The 20,453-nt window shown below is 33.7% G+C and overlaps 1 protein-coding gene across 1 annotated transcript; it reads right to left on the bottom strand.

Moving 5' to 3' along the window:
• Window positions 1-14,925: 14,925 nt before the first annotated feature.
• On the bottom strand, window positions 14,926-18,971 carry LOC113782673 (probable LRR receptor-like serine/threonine-protein kinase At1g34110). Its single transcript, XM_027328554.1, has 4 exons — window positions 18,719-18,971; window positions 18,284-18,634; window positions 16,789-16,932; window positions 14,926-16,142 (listed from the first exon to the last, which is right to left on the bottom strand). Exons 1-4 carry the CDS (start codon window positions 18,969-18,971, stop codon window positions 15,118-15,120), a joined length of 1,773 nt encoding a protein of 590 aa, XP_027184355.1. The 3' UTR covers window positions 14,926-15,117.
• Between the last annotated feature and the right edge of the window lie 1,482 nt (window positions 18,972-20,453).

A 20,453-nucleotide genomic window follows, 5' to 3' on the forward strand; every position in this document is an offset into this window, starting at 1 on the left:
TAAATTAAATGATTCAGAATAAAATGCCCATAAAAACCTGGTACTTGGTTCATGTAATTTGGGGTGACAATGGGGCGGGGGACACCTCCCCCAACCCCCGCCCCATTGCATTTTAATTTAAAAAATTTTATTATATAATTTCATTATAATTAAATTTGAGCAAATAATCAAGTACTAAAATATCAACACATTACCAAATTATTATTCATTGTAACTTCATAATTGAAACTCATAAAAATAATTAAACAAAGGTTATTTGAATACAATCTAATATGATAAAACAAATATAATTAAAATAATCAAGTTTTCACTTTTGATACAAATACAATCACTAAATTATTATTGTGTTTTTTTTTAGAAAAAAGTGTTATTGTATTAAGTGTAGTTAGGAATTTAACATAAATGTATTAATAAATTTAGTATAAATAATTAATAAATTTTATTAATAGACATGTATAATTAATAGTATAATTGATAATATCATTATATATATAATTATGTACATATATATATATATATATTCAAACGGGTGGCGGGGCGGGGGAATACGGGAGAAAAAAATTTCCCCCGCCCCCACCTCACCCCCCGCGCATCCGCTCCCGTTGCCATCCCTACATGTAATAGAGAAAAGCCATAAAGAGTTGGTATTTTATGGGATATTTTTTAAAAAAAAAATATTTAATTTATGTTAAATAAATAACCTACTAGTTTTTTTCGTAAGAAATTCCTGTAACACTTTTTGAATTTTACTTAAAAACATTTATATATTTATTATAAATTGAATGTTTGAGAGTAAAATGTCCACAAAAAGCTAGTATTTTGAATAGGTAATGCCCAATTACCTGTAAACTACACCACCTGAAGTTTATTAATTGTTAATTATTTTGTAATGCTTTGTCATTCCTTTGCTAATACTACTTTGGTAATACAAAGTGCAAATCTGGTACAAATTTCTTATCTCATTCCTTAAAACAATATTTTAATGACACTTTTTCTAGTTTGGACTGAATATGCAACAGAATCAGTAAGTTTAAGGAAGGTTACTGCAATTTCTTAAACCACAGAAGATGTGAGTGCTAGTGTCAGAAACCTTAGAAGAGTTCTGCAATTTTCCCTTTGTTTAAAGTTTTCAAGATATGTGATTGTTCTAACTCATTTAGGGCCATCATACTTTTACACTAAACATTTAGGATTCACTTTTTACGAATCGTAAAATTCTTTACAAAAAGTGTTATGATTTTTTAAGACAAATTACCAACATTTGAGATACAAAATATGTGCATGCGTATGTAAAATCCAAAGTTCAAAAACCTTTAAGCCTTTTGCAAACTTGAAATGAAATCTATACCAGATAAATTAATAACAACTATGAAATAACAATTTTTTTGGATCTTGACATGTGTTAGTGAGCTAAATTAATAATAACTTCAATAAAATAATAAGATAATATTTTTTTTAAAAAAAACCTTACGTAACCCAAGTCAAGATCAAAGAAATGAAAAAAAGTGGTACAAATTGATAAACAAAAAACGCATTTGTCTAATGAGTTTTTGTACAAAATAGCGCATTTTCGAAATGTGTTTTTTTGGTGACATCAAAAAACGCATTCTACTAATGCGTTATTTAACCAATTTTCCCTATTTAAATAAATTTATGAAAATTAAAATAATGTATTTGAAAATTACGTTTTTATTTGGAAGAACGCATTCCTTGGATGTGTTTTTCACCCTTTCGGAAGTTAGTTTGAAAACTCCCTCTTTTTGGGAATTTACTCCTCCATTTGCCTTATTTTTCTATAGAGGTGTCAAAATGGGTGACTTGGGCGGGTTTGGGTTGGGTAAAATAGGTAATGGGTAAAAGTGAGTCAACTCATTTATACCCATTTAATTAGATGGGTATTAATGGGTAAGTCAAAAAATGAATTGGGTAACCCAATTACCCATTTATTTTAACTTTTTGTAAACTCATTTAAATTCGTTTTTACAAACTAAGTTATCAATTTATACCACTCTTTGCACTCATCATTAGTTTTAAATATTTACTTATAATGTTCAATAAGCCTAATTATCAATTTTTTTCCTATCTGTACTCTATGTCGCAAAATTACATACTATTTAATAATTGAATAATAAGAATATAAAATTTTAAATTAAGTACTATAAAAATTAACATAAAAACTTAATCCAAAAATTTTGAACCCCTAATATTTTTTTCATGTGTAAATTTAAAATTTCATTTTGGAAATGTAGGAAAAGAGGCTAAAACTTATCATAAATTGGTAATGATAAAAAATGAGTAAGTTAACAAATTAAGAGAAAATAAAATGATAAAATAAAACCAACAAATAACAATAATAATGAAACAAAAGTAGTTAACATTATAACAAAATGAAAAATCTGAAAAAAATGGGCGGAAGAAGAGAGGAGATTTGGGGGAAAATAATTCTAAATGGGTTAATTGGGTTTGATGGGTTACCCAATAATACCCATTTAAATGGGTATTATTGGGTAACCCATTTATACCCATCTGCAAAAATTTAAGATACCTATACCCATCTATTCATAGGCGGGTATGGGTAAATTTAATTAAATGGATTGATTTGCCACCTATACTTTTCTAGGGGACACTCTCATCTTGTAATACCGCTAGAAGCACTCAAAGTAGCGTTGCATGTCCAACGGTCATGCACCAGTGCTCATGCCAGAAAAATACTCTCCGATTCACATTTTCCACCTACTGCAACTTTCTTATGTCACTGCTATCAGTCAAACTAAGGGTATGAAGGGAACTAAAATACTATCCCTCCTCCAAAATGCATTTTCTATTGTTACTTTTGCTTAGAGGGGCTGACATTGTTAAGAAAATGTCAATTCAGAGGGTGGTAAGAGAGATTTCCAAAATGGGGGGGGGAGCTTAGTGATATTTCAAGAAACCTCAGGGGAGGTTTCTGAAATTATCCCAAAATATTATGGGAAATTACTAGCAACACCTCATGCTTTTGAATATTAATACATGACTCTCCTAATATTTCAAAATATCTAGAAAACTATAATTTTATGTACAATAGGAATATGGACAGAAAGCACCTCTAGTTACAGCGATTAATCTACAAGTGCTCTAGAAAATGTGATGAAAAAATAATATCAATGCCCCTATGATTTTGCATATATCTACAAAATTCCTGTATCTCATTCAGTTTAATAATTAAGTAATGTCAATAAAGAAATTTCAATTTCAAATGACCATGTTACGGAAGCTACATTTTAACAAATTTTTATTTTACATAAAAGTATAAGGGGTTCATATGAATATTTTGAATGTCATGGAATCATGTGATAATAAGCAAATTCACACGGCAGCTGCTAGTAATTTATCCAAAATGTAGTCATTCTCACAAGACTCTTGACTCTTGGCTTTTTACATAACGATATCACTTTTTTGTGTTTTAATTTTTTATGCTTATACTTGAATGAATTGAATGTGTCAATGCTCCTTTATCAAATAGTTTAGATGGTAAATTATATTCAAACAAAGTAAGATTAACTTTACCTACACGAACAATGTATATGCTAATAGAAATGGGTCCATGTTATATGCGCAAAATAGTTCATGTGTACAAATTTAGTGAATACACCTTTGAGTGTAGTAAAACATAGTCCACAAAAGTAAGGATTTTCCTAAACATTTTCCTCTAGAATTTCTCTGCCGCCTGATTTTCTTCTAGTCTATCTTTCTCAAACTGTTTGAATTCTTTTTTCTGGCTGAATTTCATCATTTCTCATACTATATTATAGTGATTTATTAAAATTAATCATCAACTAACCACTGAAATAAATTTAGTATCAACAGAATATGTTGTCAAAATTTTTGTAGAACACTTCGTCAAAATTTAAGCATCAAAAGATAATGTTAACATAAAACAGTGTTAATTAAACTTTGACATAGTTAAACATGTCTTTTTGATACTTATAATATTTACACCGATAGTGACAAAGGGTGTACTTTAATAAAACTAGTGTTAAGGGCACATCTAATTTGTGTGCAATTTTATATACATTTTGTCTTTTACATAAAGCAAATTATATAAAATTTTCACTAAAGAATTTTGGTTTTTAATATTATAGTAATTTGATAGTTATAATGGCAAAATATATATGACTAGATTATGAGAGTAAAAATTATTATTTTTTATATGGGTAAAATTGAAAGTTCAAAAGATGATCAAAACTGTTTGTACCAAATACGAATCCTCTAGCTTTATATATTATATAGATGCTACACTTAAAATAGAAAATTTGTCTTCAAACAAGTAGTAATACTTATCCATATTTGATTTACTGTTTATTGTATTGGGTAATCACAGTAAGATTAAAAATTGTACCTGCGATCACAACTACTTGGCACTCGCCAGTTTAGATGATGTATATGTATTATGAAGTTAAATACTTAAGGTAACTAAATTTGTAAAGTCATCAACCACAAAACTTAGCGGCAAAAAAATTGCAATTGACTAAATAACTCATGGAAACTTTTGCTCATACATTCATAAGATTGGTAAATAAATAGGGGAGCTCTACTCACATCGAGTCTCCCTTTCCCTCCCCCTAAATTAGGCTAGATTAAGTTATAGGAATTCTATTGACAAAAAAAAAAAAAAAACTGAGTTTCTGTCCTATTGCACTGTTAATTGGATATAACATTCGTTTCAAATATTTCTGCTCAGCAGTGGGCTTCTGTGATGTGCTCTCCCACTTTGATGCCGTCGCTTCGCGCGTTCCTACTATAGGAGCATCAGTACCTTCCTTCCACTGGTCCTCCATTCCATGCTTGCGAAAAGCTAAAAACACGGGACACCTTAAAACTCTTTCGTGCACTAGATCAAAGATTCAAACCTCTGCATCACGTAAAAAGTATGGTGCTTTTTGTTTTTAAAATATCCAAAAAGTATAGTAATGCACTTTTTAATTTTCATACAAGTTTTTTTAGTTCTCATTCAAGCTTTTTTAGAACCTCTTCCCTCCATAGAGTACAAATCAGGGAGAAAAATGTTAGAAAACAAGAAAAAGATTCGATTAGAAAAAATCAAACGTGAGCAGAAGTTTTAGAGAAGTAAATAAGGTTTAAACAAATGAAAGATGAAAAGCTAGACTTGTCACACAATCAACTCAAGAATGGAAACAGTTATCCCAAGATCCTCTCAAGAAATTTGACGAGAAATTAATTCCCAAGAGATCTTTGAGATTTCTGCATAAAACTTTTCAACAGAACTAGAGAGATTCCAATTGAAACTGGGAGAACCCCATTCAACGGATTTCCTGACACTGAGGTTTTCCTTGGAGAGATGCAACCGGCCAAGGAAATGAAGAGGCTCAAATCTGGAGATGAAGATTTACTTGTCAAATTGTCATCAATTAGCTCTAAAAACTCGAGGTGCCTTAGTTTGCCAAGGGAATAAGGAATTCCACCACTGAATTTGTTATAACCAAGAAAGAGACATAAAAGTCAGCTTTGAATAGTTTGGGATAGATACTGGTATAGCTCCAGTGAAGTTGTTCTCAGCAAGATAAAGTCCTTCCAATTTTCAATCCGGGCTGGGTAAAGAGATTCAAGTGTGAAACATTTACATAAGTTTTCTGGTATTTGGCCTTCCAATTTATTTCTGTGTAGATATAGACTTTCAAGTTCAAGAAACCAGCCGCATATGCTTTCCAGGAGAGATCTAGAAAGGCTGTTATTACTAGAGCCAATTTCTCGTAACTTGGACATGTTATGTATTTCCATCACATTGGTCCCAAAAGCATGTTATCTGCCATGAATAATAAGTTTCCATGGGATAGAGTATATCTTACATATATAAAGCGAGAATCCGCTTGTGAACAGTGAAAAATGGGCCGGTTATGCCGTTATTTTTGTGAGTTTGAGGGACTTTTTGGTCTTTTGTTGATGGGTGGCAGCGGTTTTGCTGGAAATTCGCTTCTGTCCGCGTGGGCCTCTTCTCCCTCTCCCGCCAAGCTCTTTCCTCTTCAACCGCCCGTACGCAGATCCAGTTCCCCCCCTTCTCACCAGAGCCTCTCCCCAACTCATCGCCGCAAGACAAAACCCAAGTTTGAAACTCTCAAGGACAACCTAATCCGCCATGCAGATGCCGGCAACATCAAAAGAGCAATCTCCACTCTGGATTTTATGGACCAAAATGGCCTCACCCCTGACCTCACTTCCTACTCCGTCCTCCTAAAATCCTGCATCCGGACCCGAAACTTCCATCTCGAGAAGCTTATTCACTCTAAGATCCTCGACTCAAAGCTCTAACTCAACTCCATTGTGCTCAATTCCCTCATTAGCCTCTACTCCAAGAACGGCGATTGGCTAACTGCTCAAAACATATTTGAAACTATGGGTGAGAAGAGAGACTTGGTTTCTTGGAGCGCTATTATTTCCTGCTTTGCGCATAGTAATATGGAACTAGAAGCGATTTTTACATTCTTTGATATGATCGAACATGGAGAGCATCCGAACGAGTTCTGGTTCTCGGCTGCAATCCAGGCATGTTCAAATGTTAAATATGCTTCAATTGGCTTGGACATTCTTTTGCTGATGGGTGGCAGTGGTTTTGCCGGATATTCGCTGTTCTCCACGTTTTGGTCTTGGACAGAAACAAGTTTGCAATTGAGGGCTATTTTGGTCTTTCGGCTGACTTAGTTGTTGTGTTTTGGTCTTTGCACTTTGCTGCAAGCTGCTGCCCGATTGTTTCTTGAGTTAAAATGGTTAGAGTCCTTCTATTTTGCAAAAAAATAAAAAAAAAATATATATAAAATGATCCCATGTAAATTTTTTTTTTTTTTTTCAAAAAGGATGAACTTTCTTCATAAAAAAAATGCAGTTTAAGACATGATTATAGTTTTTGAACTTTTTACAGTAGGTCCAACATTTTTCTTTTGAGCATGAAAAAATGATTAAATAAATACATATTTTCTAACCTTAAACACGAGTTTATTACCCCATTTGTAGAATAGTTCCACCAGTTATTTCTTAGCATTTTATTCTAACCTATCCTTAAACACAAGTTGATTTGGAATTCACCATTTAAAAATTCCAACTATCTCTTGATTTTGAATACCATTTTTATTAAAAAAGAAAAAGATAAAGATAAACTCACCTATTTTAGCACATGATTTAAGAACACAAAATAACCTATAATTTTGCAGCTTATGATACAGATTAACAAAAAAAAACATCAAACCAAGTAAGAGAAAGAATCATCAAATAAGTAAGAATTATAAATCCAAAGAACCTAGAAAATAGAAAAGAAAATTTTAAACTCAAGAAATTATTAGATATTGTATATATCTAAGCCATTATCTTAGTAAAAATTCAAAAGAGATTCTTCCATGCTCCTCGTACTCACCACATAAAGTGTTGCCTCCTATACAAATTATCAAAACCAAAATCATCAAAATGTCCAAAAAAAAAAAAACAAAGAGATAGACAGCCTAAAAAAGGGAAGAAAGAAAGAAAAATAAGCTAGAAAATATGTATATTCACCCTTGCAAGTTAAAGTTGTTCAATATTGAGAGTCCGAGTCTCATTTTCAATAGATAATGTCATGTCCAAAGAAACCATTGTTGCTCCCTCCATTCTTGAACACTTTTAATCTACTAATCAAACAATCATCTGAATTGCAACAAAAAGAATAGGATCCAATATGAAATCCTGATTAGGAGAAATAGTAGTATATATAAACCGAGGTCATGGTGGGTTAGAGTTGAATAAAAATTATGTGTCATGAATATAGACCTATTAATGTAAAAAAAAAAAAACCACTGAATATACAAAAAAGATTAATTCAATTTGACATCTGTTTGAAAATATTTTTAAATACGTTTGAATGCTCATTCAAGTCTAGCAAACAAAAGTAAATGACAAACCCATTTTATAATTGTCTTTCTTTATTTCTTTCTTCTAAAGATTGTTAAATGTGAAGTACTAGCAAACAAAAATTGTCAAAAAAAAATGGAAATTATCAAATTGCTTGTCTTAGAGAAGTAATGTGACTACTAAGCAAGGCTACACATTACATGTATAGCCATATGCCTTTTAGTTCTACCTAATTTTAGGCATCACTCACTGATTAATGCTACATTAAGAATGTTAAATAATCATGCCTTTTAGTTCTGCCGAATTTTAGACATTACTTACTGATTAATGCTATATTAAGAATGTAAGATAACCTGATTTCAAAATCATGTTTATTTGTGCAATTAGAAAAAAACACACAGTCACACACATGACTACTATATTTAACAAAGAAAAAAACACACAAATATAATAGCAAAATAATGAGTCTCAGCTACCTGACGCATGGCGTCAGGGCTGAAAAACTAGTATATATATATTCAAGGTTGAGGGGATAATATATGACTATCCCCTAGATTTAGTGGCCAAAGTGTTATTAACCCTAAATTTTAATCAAGCCTATATTGCCTTCCATCATTTTTTTTTGTTAACAAATTTTATAGAGCTAGAAAAAGGATGAAATTTAGAAACTTCTCACCAATTCGTTGATATAATTCGTTAATTTAAAAACTATTACAATTTTGTAACGAAGAGATTTTGTAACCAACAGAAAAAGAGATTGTTAAATTTTGAGAGATTTTGTTTAGAATTAAAAGTGCAAACTAATTTAAAAACTATTACAATTTTGTAATTTCTAATTCACTTCTTTGCCTTTTCATTTGGTTATGATTCCTTAATTGTAATAGTTTTTAAATTACAAGAATTCTAAAAAAAATTTAATAATGTGCTAGCTAGCCAATCTTATTTAAATATACTCCAAAAATTACACCGCATTCAGGACTACAACTCATTGGAAATTAGCATACCTGTCAAATTAGCTTATCATCTAGATGCAACTTCTTAAGCATAGATTAAATTTCTAATTCGCTTGGTATTTAAACCACATCATCTATCTATGGTTGACTTTAGTCAACTCCAAATGAAAATTGGTAGACATAAAAATTAATTTGGGTTGAAGGCTGGAACTGAAAATGTATTCATTGATTGTTGTTGACAGGCCCTCTGGCCTATTTATGGCTGCAATGATGTGGTTTGATATCCAAGGGACAAAGCCAAGTTGAATAGTAGTTTCTTTCTTACAGAGTACAATATATATGACTTCACTTTTATATATATATATATATATATATAAACAAGGAATGCCAATGATATATATAAATATAAAAATTCTTAAAAATTATGAGGTGAATTATCTTTTGATTTGTATTCATCATATAAAACTTTAAACTTTACAACCAAAAAAAAAATAGGGGGAGGGTTTGAGAGTGAAACCAATGACCTTACGATTACTTGATTACTACCCCTACCTATAACTTGGTATTTTGCTATGAAGACAATACTTGTTATAAGTTTGATGTTTTTCATTCTTTTTTTTTTTTAATGTTCATTTGCACAAAATAATACTAATACACATAATGCTGTATTTATAGAAATGATGGGCCTGGGCTATATTTGCATACTATGACCAGGCAATCTAATTATTTGTGGGCCTAGGTGTTTTTTTGAGCTGAAATCTAGCCTCAATCTAGTAAGTCGACTATTTTTGGGCCTCAGACATAAGTTTCTCCACCATCAACCATATGCCAACAAATAAATTCGTCAAAATTGGGCCAGATTCATTTAAGGAAATAAATAAACATCATTACCAAGACTGTGGAATACGAAGAACGATAAAAAAAAAAAAAAAGGAAGGTTAAAAAATAAGTCAAAGGAAAGAATTCACGATTATAGCGGTTATAGCATTAGAAACTTTATTATTGGCTTCTCTAGTTGTCCACTTTGTGTTTCCATAGCATTAGAATTTTCCATTCCCATCGTTAAGAAATTATTGCACAGGTCTTATGGCAGTATCCCTACAGTACTATAAAATATAGGGTTAAATGCAGAAAACCACCTGAACTCTCATATGAGTTGCACAATACACCCTCAAATATGTTTATAGGCAGAACGCACCCAAGGTCCCCTGAAAAGTAACGGATATTTATACACCGTTTATTTTAGGACTCAAATGACAACTTTATCCTCAAATAATAACTGAACGGACAAAATCACCCTTCTTCTCCTCCAAACCCATCATGTCGGCCCCACAAATTGATCCATAATAAATTGGGTGTGTCAAAAGTCCTAGCCCCCACAATACAGATTATAAACATTACATGCCCGTGTCCGCTTGCTATATAAACCATCACCCGCTACTCTTCTTTTGCTCCCATACTATTATCATACTGCTACGAACCACCACTGGCAAGATTGCAGCAGTTGTGAAAAAAACACAGGCGAAGGCGAACAGCTCCAAAACTCCGAAAGGTGGGTGAGTGGATGGGTGATCACTTATCCGTATCAGCGACGAGTGTGGTGTGGTGGTGATGTCGGCGGACGAGTCAACAACTTTGGAGCTCATAAGACAGCATCTGCTTGGAGACTTCACTTCTAATGATACGGAATCTTTTCTTAACAACCTTAGTCTTCGTTTCGCAGATGTCTGCAACGACGATGATCATAATAAAACCACAATCAGCTCCGGAAGCCCGACCCAACAATTTCCGAGTCGGATTCCGGCTCTTTCATTTCAGACCCCCCAAAACAACCCGACACCCCCGTTTCTCGTTACCTCAAACTCGAGCCCGATTTCTTCGAATTCGAAACGAAACCCACCGTCCTCATCGACTCCATACTCAGAAAATCCCTTCAGGCCCGCTTCGGCCTCGGGAAGTCCGACCCGTTTGGAAATGGGCCCGGCGGGCATTACAGAGGGGTAAGGAGGAGGCCCTGGGGAAAGTATGCCGCGGAGATCCGAGACCCGGTCCGCAAGGGATCCCGGGTCTGGTTGGGGACGTTTGACACCGCCATGGACGCTGCAAAAGCCTATGACTTTGCAGCGTTCAAGATGAGAGGAAGAAAGGCCATCCTCAACTTCCCCTTGGACGAATTTTCTTCCTGGATTTTGAATGGTCCATGAAGTGCGTACGGGTGCTTTTTTTCCACACCTGTATCTTGAGTTGAAGTTTGTTGCATGGTGTGCATTGCTTGAGCTGCAACTATTTGGACTGTGTTCCATATGAGTAGAAATTGTGTATCTGTGTAGAAGAGGAAATACAAGGGGGAAATGAGAAGTGATGGTAGGTTGTTCTCATTTATATGCACTGGAAAGAGGGCAATTCTGTCAGCAAATTCAACGGACAGAAAGTGGCTTCCACGCGTTTTGTTTCACCGTGAAATGTGTGAACGGTCGTTTTTTTAGGGTGCAAAATGCCTATAAACATATTTCTGGGTGTTTTGTGCAACTTCCATGAAAGTTCGTGGGTGTTTTCTGCATTTAACCCTAAAATATATTACTGTCAACTGATATTGGTTTTGACCGATGTATATAGACTTGATTTTTGTACTGATATTAATGTTTGTATTAGAGGTGGCAAAATGGGCGGGATAGGCAGGATTTGCTTGGGTTTGAGATGGAACTAAGTCATATGGGTTTGTGTCCAACTTTACCCATATGTGTTTTGGGACTAACTTGAACGGGATCACTTTGGGATGGATTTAGATTGATCCCATCTAATATCCAAATCTATTTTCTACATATTTTTTTTCTTTTAATTTATTTTTTTATATATAATTTTAATATTTTTTATTTATTAAATTTCTTTTAGTTTTATTAAATAAACATGCAAGTGCTTTATACTCAGGATTCTCACCAAAAATTGGATTAACAAATAAAAGAAAAGATAGATATACAGTCATATTCCAACATACAGCCATAGATGGCCAAGGTACTTAGGGTGTTGAATATTTATCCTTATCATTGTTCAAGGATGATAGATCTAAACTGACTGAAATGTTGGAAATTCTTGTGGATAATGACTAGGAAGACTATTAGATTATATTCGCTGGTATGACTATAAAAATTGTGAAAGATAATTTTCAAATTTAAGACTCCGCTTGGATTGGCTGTATACAAACTTTGTATACAGGTACTTCTCCTTTGCCCTTAAGAAAGACGCAAAAAGTCCTAGACAAAATAATGTTAAAAGGACCAAAAACAAATATTGATGGCTCACTCATTATTTTTCCACTTTTTATTTCACACGTACTTAAATTAGTAGACACGAACTTCAAGCGGGAAGAACAAGTGAATCGCTGTCAATCATTTGGTATCTGGACTTAATTTCAGGGAATGGAGCAGAAAATTATAAAAAATGAGGGACTTTCTGAGCAAATTACTGCACACGTGGGAGTCTTCTGCAAAGCTCCATCAACGTGGCCCACAAGAGAGCAAACAAACGGATTCTTCTTTTTCCTTTTTTGGGCTGATGAAGAGAGGACTCGTACGAGGAGTCCTACTGTTAATAGGAGACAAGAAGGAATTCGGCAGGGTCCACCTTTTGTCTCTTAATTCGGCAAAAACCACTAGGGAGCATGAGTCATATTTGGGCTTTAAAAAGGAACAAACGTACAGAGAGCTCTTATCAATAGTTTGAGCATAGCTTTAGTTTTAGTTTTTCTCTCTTTTTCCTTTTCTTGCTCACGAGGTGCTCGACAATATTTCTCAACAGAAAAAATATTTTTTACTCTTGCTTTTTAGTGAAAAACGTGATGCCTTTGCAATTAATTAATTTGCGTGGAGATTTATTTATGCGGCGTGGCTAAGCCTTTCATCTAATCAAGAATCAACTCGACGGCGCAGTCCCGAATATCTGTGAGATCTAATTAGTTTTCATGCATTTCTTAATTTGTTAATATTTGCAAGTTGTCTGTTTGAATTTCTACGGGATTATTTAGTTAATTGAATGTCAAGGGCCCGATGTTCAATGACTTATTAATCTCCTGCCAAATTAGTCAATTAAATCCGTAATTATTTGATTGATTAATATTAGTGGCAACTGGCGTGTTTACACACTAGGGGAACGTGCAATCTAATTTAAATAACCCTCATAGCGTGTTATTGATTGGGGTTAGGTTTTTCTAGTTCTTAATGCAATTGGAAAATTAATTCCTATGGTCGTACCTAAGAGTATTTTCTGCTTAAGGGTAATCAATGGTCGTACCTTGGTTATCATAAATTAAGGAAAAAGTGGTCGTTAGAGTTCTCGGCGACTATAACTAGCCTATTAATAAACTAAGTGAACCTCCCTTGCATCAATGATCGAGTGAGTGGACTGTGTCTGAGTAGTTGTATCCTTGGTTAGAATTTATCTATTCTTGATTTAATTTCTGTCTACATTCGTGCTAGTTAATTACTTGTTTTTAGTTTAATTGCTTAATTATTTTTAGCTTTACTCCGATAAAACGCCTCATTGTCAATTGGAACTTCAAAGAGACAAATATCCCCGATCCCTGAAGAGACGACCCTACTTGCCACTGTCTACTATTTAGTAAATTTTGTCAACTAATTAATTCTGGTATATCGGATTAAGCAAACTCTTCGGGAACAGGGTGAATCAAGTAACCCATTACACACCTAGAGTCCCTGCTCCAGTACCTAAGATTAATTATTGCCTGCGTTTAGTGGTAATTAGGTTTTTATTATTATTACACAGGTTCGCCACCTGTCAGTTACTGTGTATCTATATTTTTTTTGTCCAATGAATTTATTGTTCCCTAGGTACAGAGATTCAAGTGTGGAACATTTGAATCAGTTTTCTGGCAGTTGGCCGTCCAAATTGTTTCTGTGTAGATATAAACTTTCTAGTTCAAGAAGCTGGTCACATATACATTTTGGAAGACATCCAGACAGGCTGTTATTACCAAAGCCAATTTCTCGTAACTTGGACATGTTATATATTTCCATCGACATGGATCCCAAAAGCATGTTATTTGCCATGAATAATGATTCAAGGCTTTGGAGATTACCAATCTCTTTCGGTCTTTCACCTGCAAATTCAAAATTGGATAGAATGTACAAAGACTGAAAGATCCCCAAAAAAAAAAAAAAAAAGCCCCATTGAAGTTCATTTTTCTGCAGTTTGTCCATCCCAATTTATAAAAGGCAAATTTTCCCATTTAAATAATTTTGGATTAATCGTTCACTAGTTGAACCAACAAAAAATGATAAAACCATCCATTCAATAACATTTGTTCAAGCATATTTTGTTAACAAATTCTACAGAACTATAAAATGGCTGAAATTTAGGAAGTTCTAACCAATTTGTTGCACTGAAATATATTAAGAGCATTGTCAGGTACCTGTAAGGCCATTGTTATTGAAGCATAGTTAAATTTCCAATCTCCCTTGTTATTGTTATCCGGAGTGATGAGCATCTGCACAAGTTTGCCTTGATTTGCCCAATTAGTTAGTTATTCCTTAGATAAAGCTCCCAACTTCTTTTGGTATGTGCCCGTTGAACCGGTTGAATGACAAAGATGATACCTCGATCGAGTCCTGAGCATTGTGATAAACCTGAAAGGATTTGACTATTTAATTGGTTATATGATAGATGAAGCTGTATGAGACTTTTGGGATAGCAGCATACAGGAAGGTTACCAGATAACCGGTTCCCTAAAAGATTAATAAATTCCAAATTGGAGATTCGGAAGATTGTGGATGGCAAGATGGTTAAATGGTACTTGAGTTTACAAAGATCAAAAATTTCTTTAGGAATCTTCCCACTAATGGAGTTATAAGATAAAGCCAAAATTTCAAGCTTTGATAAATTAAGGCATGTCTCCCACTATATATTCCCTTACTTTCCATAATGCCGGTCTGTTATATTATTTTCACTAAAGCAACAAGAAAATAACAATACCCCTTTAGTCTTCAATTATGATACCAAAAGCTTTATTGTCCTTGAATTTATTGTTTAGAATAGCTTGGTATGGCAGTTATTGGAACCAAAAAATTCTACACAAGCCTTAATTTATTATAGAGCAAGAATACACGAGTTACCATTTAATTCCATAAAAATGTTTAAGTTTAAGTATCTGAGACGTTGAGATTCCAACCAGAGAAGTTATTCTGTAATGGGCTAGTTTTCTAGGCCCAAATTCAAAGGTTGTCCGGAATTGATCCTTGTAAACTGTTATTTGCTAAAGAAAGGTGATCCAAACTCTCTAAACTCCAAAAGAAAGGTGATCCAAACTCTCTAAACTCCAAATGGTGATGGGGATTTTGCCTGAAAACTGGTTGTTTGACAAGTCTAACCTTGTCAAATTCTTTAATTCTCCCATCTCTGGAGCCAAAGGACCTCTCAAGAAATTCGTCGACAAGTTGACATACACGAGACTTTTAAGATCCCACAAGCTCATTGGCAGAGTAGAGGTTAATCTATTGAAAGCTATGTCAAGATATCTCAATGATGTAAGATTATTGAAACATCTTGGAATTGAACCGCTAATCTGATTTTGACTTAGGTGTAAATACTCCAAACTCTGCAAACCACAGAGATCACCAGAGAGCAAACCACTGAGGGAATTATTGATAAGATCCAAATACCAAAGCTTTTGCAAACCCCATATCGTAGTTGGAAATGAGCCAGTCAAGCTATTGTCACCTAGACGTAAAAATGCTAAATTGCTCAAGTTTCCAATGCTGTCTGGAATGTTCCCCTTGAGTCCACAGTTCCATACACCCAACGATTCAACAGAAATAGAAAGATTCCCGATGGATCTTGGAAGAACCCCATTTAACGGATTGTCTCGCACCGCGATAACCCGTAAAGAGATGCAACCTTTGAGGGAAGTGAAGAGATCCAATTCTGGGGATGAAGATTCACTTGTCAAATTGTTAGCAGACAGATCTAAAATTTCGAGGCGTCTCAAATTTCCAATGGAATTGGGAATTGGACCGCTGAATTTGTTACTATGAAGATATATTTCAGTTAGTTTCGAACAGTTTGAGATAGAGACGGGTATGGCTCCACTGAAGTTATTCCAACCAAGAAAAATATCTTCCAAATTGTGTGGGCCATGGCACATATTTAATGGAAGAACGCCAGATAAATTATTGTAAAAAAGGTCGAGCATCCTCAGAGTTGAGATGTTGAAGATAGCAACTGGTATCGAACCACTTAAGCTACTCTCACCCAAGTTAAGGCTCTCCAATTTGAGCAAGTTGCCAATCTCGTTTGGAATCGGACCTGTCGATCCATGAACAAAAACCAATCTCATTTAAATATATTCCAAAAGTTGCACCAAATTCAGGACTACAACTCATTGAAAATTAACATATATACCTTTCAAATTAGCTATCATCTAGATACAGCTTCTTAAGCATAGTAAATTAACAAAGTTCCAACCCCCCCCCCCCCAAGTATTTGCCCATTGAGTTTGTTGATCCCTACGTAAAGAATTTAAAGCAGGGAATTTTTTGAAAAAGCTTTCCGGTATTTGGCCATTCAAATTGTTTATCTGTATACATAAACTTCCGAACTCAAGAAGTTTATATTGACATGTTATATTATTCCACCAGTAAAAATTGTATATCTAAAATTTGACAAAATTCAAAAAAAAAATTTTAAAAATGGGATTTTTGGCAACTTGAAGTTCATTAATTTCATGTCAGTTTGCCCCTCCAAGTTAAAATTACGGCAAATTTTCCCACTAAAACAGTTTTGGATTACTACTGTTGCTGACTAGTTGAACCAATAAAAAAATAATAACAATAATAAAACCACCCACTTAACAAATTGTTTAATTCAAGCATATATTCTGTCGCACCAATCTGCTAACAATTGTTAACAGAACCAGCAGAAATTAGAAACTTCTCACCACCAATTGGATTACCTGTAAGGCTGTTGTTACGAAAATCTACTCCTTCAAGCATAGTTAGGTTTCCGATTTCCCTGGGTATTGATCCACTCAAATTGCTGCTTGTTATGGACAAGACCCTCAAGCTCTGGAGATTGCCAATCTCTTCCGGAATGCTACCTGCGAAACTTGGAGGAATTACCACCAATTCGTTAGAACTAAGTGTATGTTTTTTTTTTGGGCTCGAAATTAGAGATAAATGTTTACAAGGCCCAAGAATTTGTGGCACAAGAATTACGATTGTACTGTGACAAAATTTTAATAATAAATAAGCCTCCCTGATTTTTGGTATCAGCTATGGCTTACCTTAGCATTAATTTTGATTTATTTTTAGTCCCTTGCTAGTAGTTCAATTAAAAAGACAATAATGCCCTTATATTACATTTCTTTTAGTCTCTTGCTGTCTACTTATTTTTGTTTTTGTTTTTATTCTTCTTTTTCATTTTATTTTTTTATTCTTCTTTTTCATTTATTTCTTTTTTCTCTTCTTTTTCTTCTTTTTCTTCCATTTCTCTCTTGCCATTACTGAGCAATTTCTTACTGTTAAAAATTGATTAATCAACCTCTTATTGATCCACATGTGCCAAAATAAATATGATTTCTAAGTTAAATGTGCTTTATTATACAAGCAACATATATCTTATTATTTTATAGAATTTTAGCTTTTTTATTATTCTTTAGTCCACTCGTTTATTTTTGTCATAAGTTTTTTATTTATTCATTATTACTATTAATAATTAAAATCTCCAAGTTATAATATAGGTTATGTAGTTAGTTTGTTTCTTGTGTTACAATCATTTTTACTACAGAAGTTAATTTATTCATGCATATCTACAATAATAAATTTGTGATTAATCGTTATTTATTTGATTACAAGTGGCAAGAGAGAACGGGGAAAATGAAGAAAATTAATTGGAAAACTAAAAGAGACAAAAGAATTTAAGGGGAAAAAGAGGAGGCAAAAAGAAAAATAGAAGTACTTGAAAGCAAGAGTAATTTTGACGAGAAATATGAAGAGGAAGCAAACTGCCTATAAAACTTTTCTAAGGGACAAAAATGCAATAAGGTCGCAGTCCATTGGGTGACCCGCAAGTAACGCCAATTTTGAAATTCAGTAATCATTTAATAGTCAAACATGGATACGGACAAGCAGAGCAACTAAAGTAGCACAAAAATACCAACTTCTTTTCAAAGTCCAGAGCTCTTTTACATTTGGAATACTGCAAAATCAACAAATTCCAATGTGGAGGTTTTGAAGATTGTGGGTGGCATAGAACCATGTCGCTGCTTTCGTGGGTAGATTCAGCATTTCGTTTCAGAAGGTCACCTAAACACCTAAATTTCTTTAATTTGAAATAAATGTTTAAAGGGCCAAAGATCAAGAGATTGTAGCACAAGAAATTAAGATAATTATACAGTGACAAAATGTAAATATGGAACTGAATAAAGAATAAGAAAACAAGAAAGTAACCTTTCAAGATGTTATCACCGAGATGTAGCTCCTCAAGCATTTTCAAATTCCCCACCGCTTTTGGTATGTAACCACTGAACTGGTTGGATGACAAATTTAATGACTTGAGTCCTGAGCAGTTTGATAAACCTGATAGCATTTGGCCACTCAATTGATTCCCAGACAGATCGAGCTCTTTTAAATTTGGAAGATTGTCACATATGTTAGTAGGAAGATCACCAAAAAAATTATTCTCTCTCAAGGATAGGTATTGAAGTCTATCCAAGATACCCAACCATGATGGAATTTCTCCCATGAGATTATTGTTGCTTAAAGCCATGAAACTCAGTCGACGCAAATGAGACATTCCTTCTGGCAAATAACCATGAAAAATGTTGTTGCTCATGTCGACAGAAACAAGAAATGAGAGGTTTCCCAATTGTGGAGGAATCGTACCTGCAAAACCCATGTTAGAGATGTTTAAGGCCACTACTCGTTGACGACCAGAATCACAAATAATTCCGATCCAATCACAAACAGAAAAAGAAATGGACCAATTTTTGGCCAAAATTAAGTGAGGATCAGAAACTATGTGATCTCTTAAAGCTACAATGGCAGATGTATCGGTTCTGATATCGGCTGCGCCCATGACTACCATAGAAGTGGCTAATAAAAGTCCTACAGGAAAGTAATAGCATGTTCTCTCCATTTCTTTTGACTAACCTTATAAATAGAGCTGACGGTGGGGAAGTAAGTATATATATACTTCGATTGAGATGCCATATATGTATCTCAAGATCAAATGCTGTCAACTACTATCAGCATTTATGATTATTAGATAGATTCTATCTAACAATGACATCGTATGGAGGAAAGAGCAGACCATCTCCGTCAACCCACAGTGGGAACGCGTACTGGCGAATTTTCATACAATTGAATTTTCCTAGTAAGAGTAGAGAGATTAACTTTGATTTGTTGCACTGGCAGTGGCAGGCTCCGCACCAAAATTTGTATTTTTCCCTATTATGCGAAACATCCATTCATTCCAAATATATAATTCTTAGATATTTCGATCAAGAAGTTCATTTTTAAGTTATTTTTAATCCATCAAATTTTACCCATGTATTTAGGCACTTTTAATTTAACTACCTAAATACAAATTGTCAAAATAACTATTCATTTTAGTTTTATTTTTTACTTTTCAACACAATCAGCCATAAGCATTATAACTACTAATATAAAAATTATACTGTGAAAATTTGTTTTGTTTACATTAACAATAAAAATTTTATATGAAATTCATTTATCATTGGGGCCTGCCACAAATCACATCAAATATTTCTTCTTTGCCGTGAGAATTTAGGCGTGGACTTGACTTCTCAGTTCTCACTGAGAATGCTTTCATGATGTGCTACGGTAGGAAGGAACATCACTACCTTCCTACCATAGATGACTCCTATTGGTTCTCCATATTTGACACGTCTGTTGACGTGGAAATTTTGGCAAAGACTTGTGGAAACTAAAACATTCTCGTTAATCAGTTGATATGAAAGAAATTTAATATTTAACTTTGATGACGATTTAAACTATGTGAAAACTAGTCTCGTTGTTTGACTCTTCGTATCAGCAAACATCGAGACCAGGTTTTAGCCAATTTTAAATGGCCCAAGCATATCCAAATACTGTATTGCTCACATATCCCCTTCGATAGGATTGATCATGCTATTAATAACTCAGTGATACAAATTTAAGTATGCTTTCTTACAAGATGAAAATCCAAATAAAATGGAAGGTAAGTATATATTTCTACAATGCAAATGAAGGGGAAAAAGTCGTGGAAAAATCAAAAATCAAGAAGAAAAATGTTAGAAAGCAGAAAAAGAACTGATTAGAGGAAACCAAATATGAGTAGAAGTTTTAGAGAAATAAATAAGGTTTAAACAAATGAAAGACGAAAAGTTAGACTTGTCACACAAGAAGAATGAAAACAAACAGATTGATTTTATCAAACAATATGAAAGACTTTAACATCTATGTCTTTCAAAATTAATGCAAGGTGGAAAAAAGTTGTCTTTCCTTTTTATCCTTTGATTAGGATTCCTTAGTTGTGGAAAAAAATCATCTCCATATTTGACATGCCAATTGACGTGGAAATTTTGGCAAAGACTTGTGAAAACTACAGATTTTTATT

The sequence above is a fragment of the Coffea eugenioides genome, chromosome 9 (genome assembly GCF_003713205.1).
Source record: "Coffea eugenioides isolate CCC68of chromosome 9, Ceug_1.0, whole genome shotgun sequence".
In the NCBI taxonomy this organism is placed as follows: Eukaryota; Viridiplantae; Streptophyta; class Magnoliopsida; order Gentianales; family Rubiaceae; genus Coffea; species Coffea eugenioides.

Excerpts from the sequence above, each read along its gene's own strand:
- LOC113782673 (XM_027328554.1), bottom strand. The coding sequence starts at position 18,971 with ATGGAGAGAACATGCTATTACTTTCCTGTAGGACTTTTATTAGCCACT. Across the intron at positions 18,635-18,718 it reads CTCTAACATGGGTTTTGCAG|AAGGAATGTCTCATTTGCGT; the intron begins GTACGATTCCTC and ends GTTATTTGCCAG. Across the intron at positions 16,933-18,283 it reads CGGTGATAACATCTTGAAAG|GTAGCATTCCGGAAGAGATT; the intron begins GTTACTTTCTTG and ends CAAGTTTCGCAG.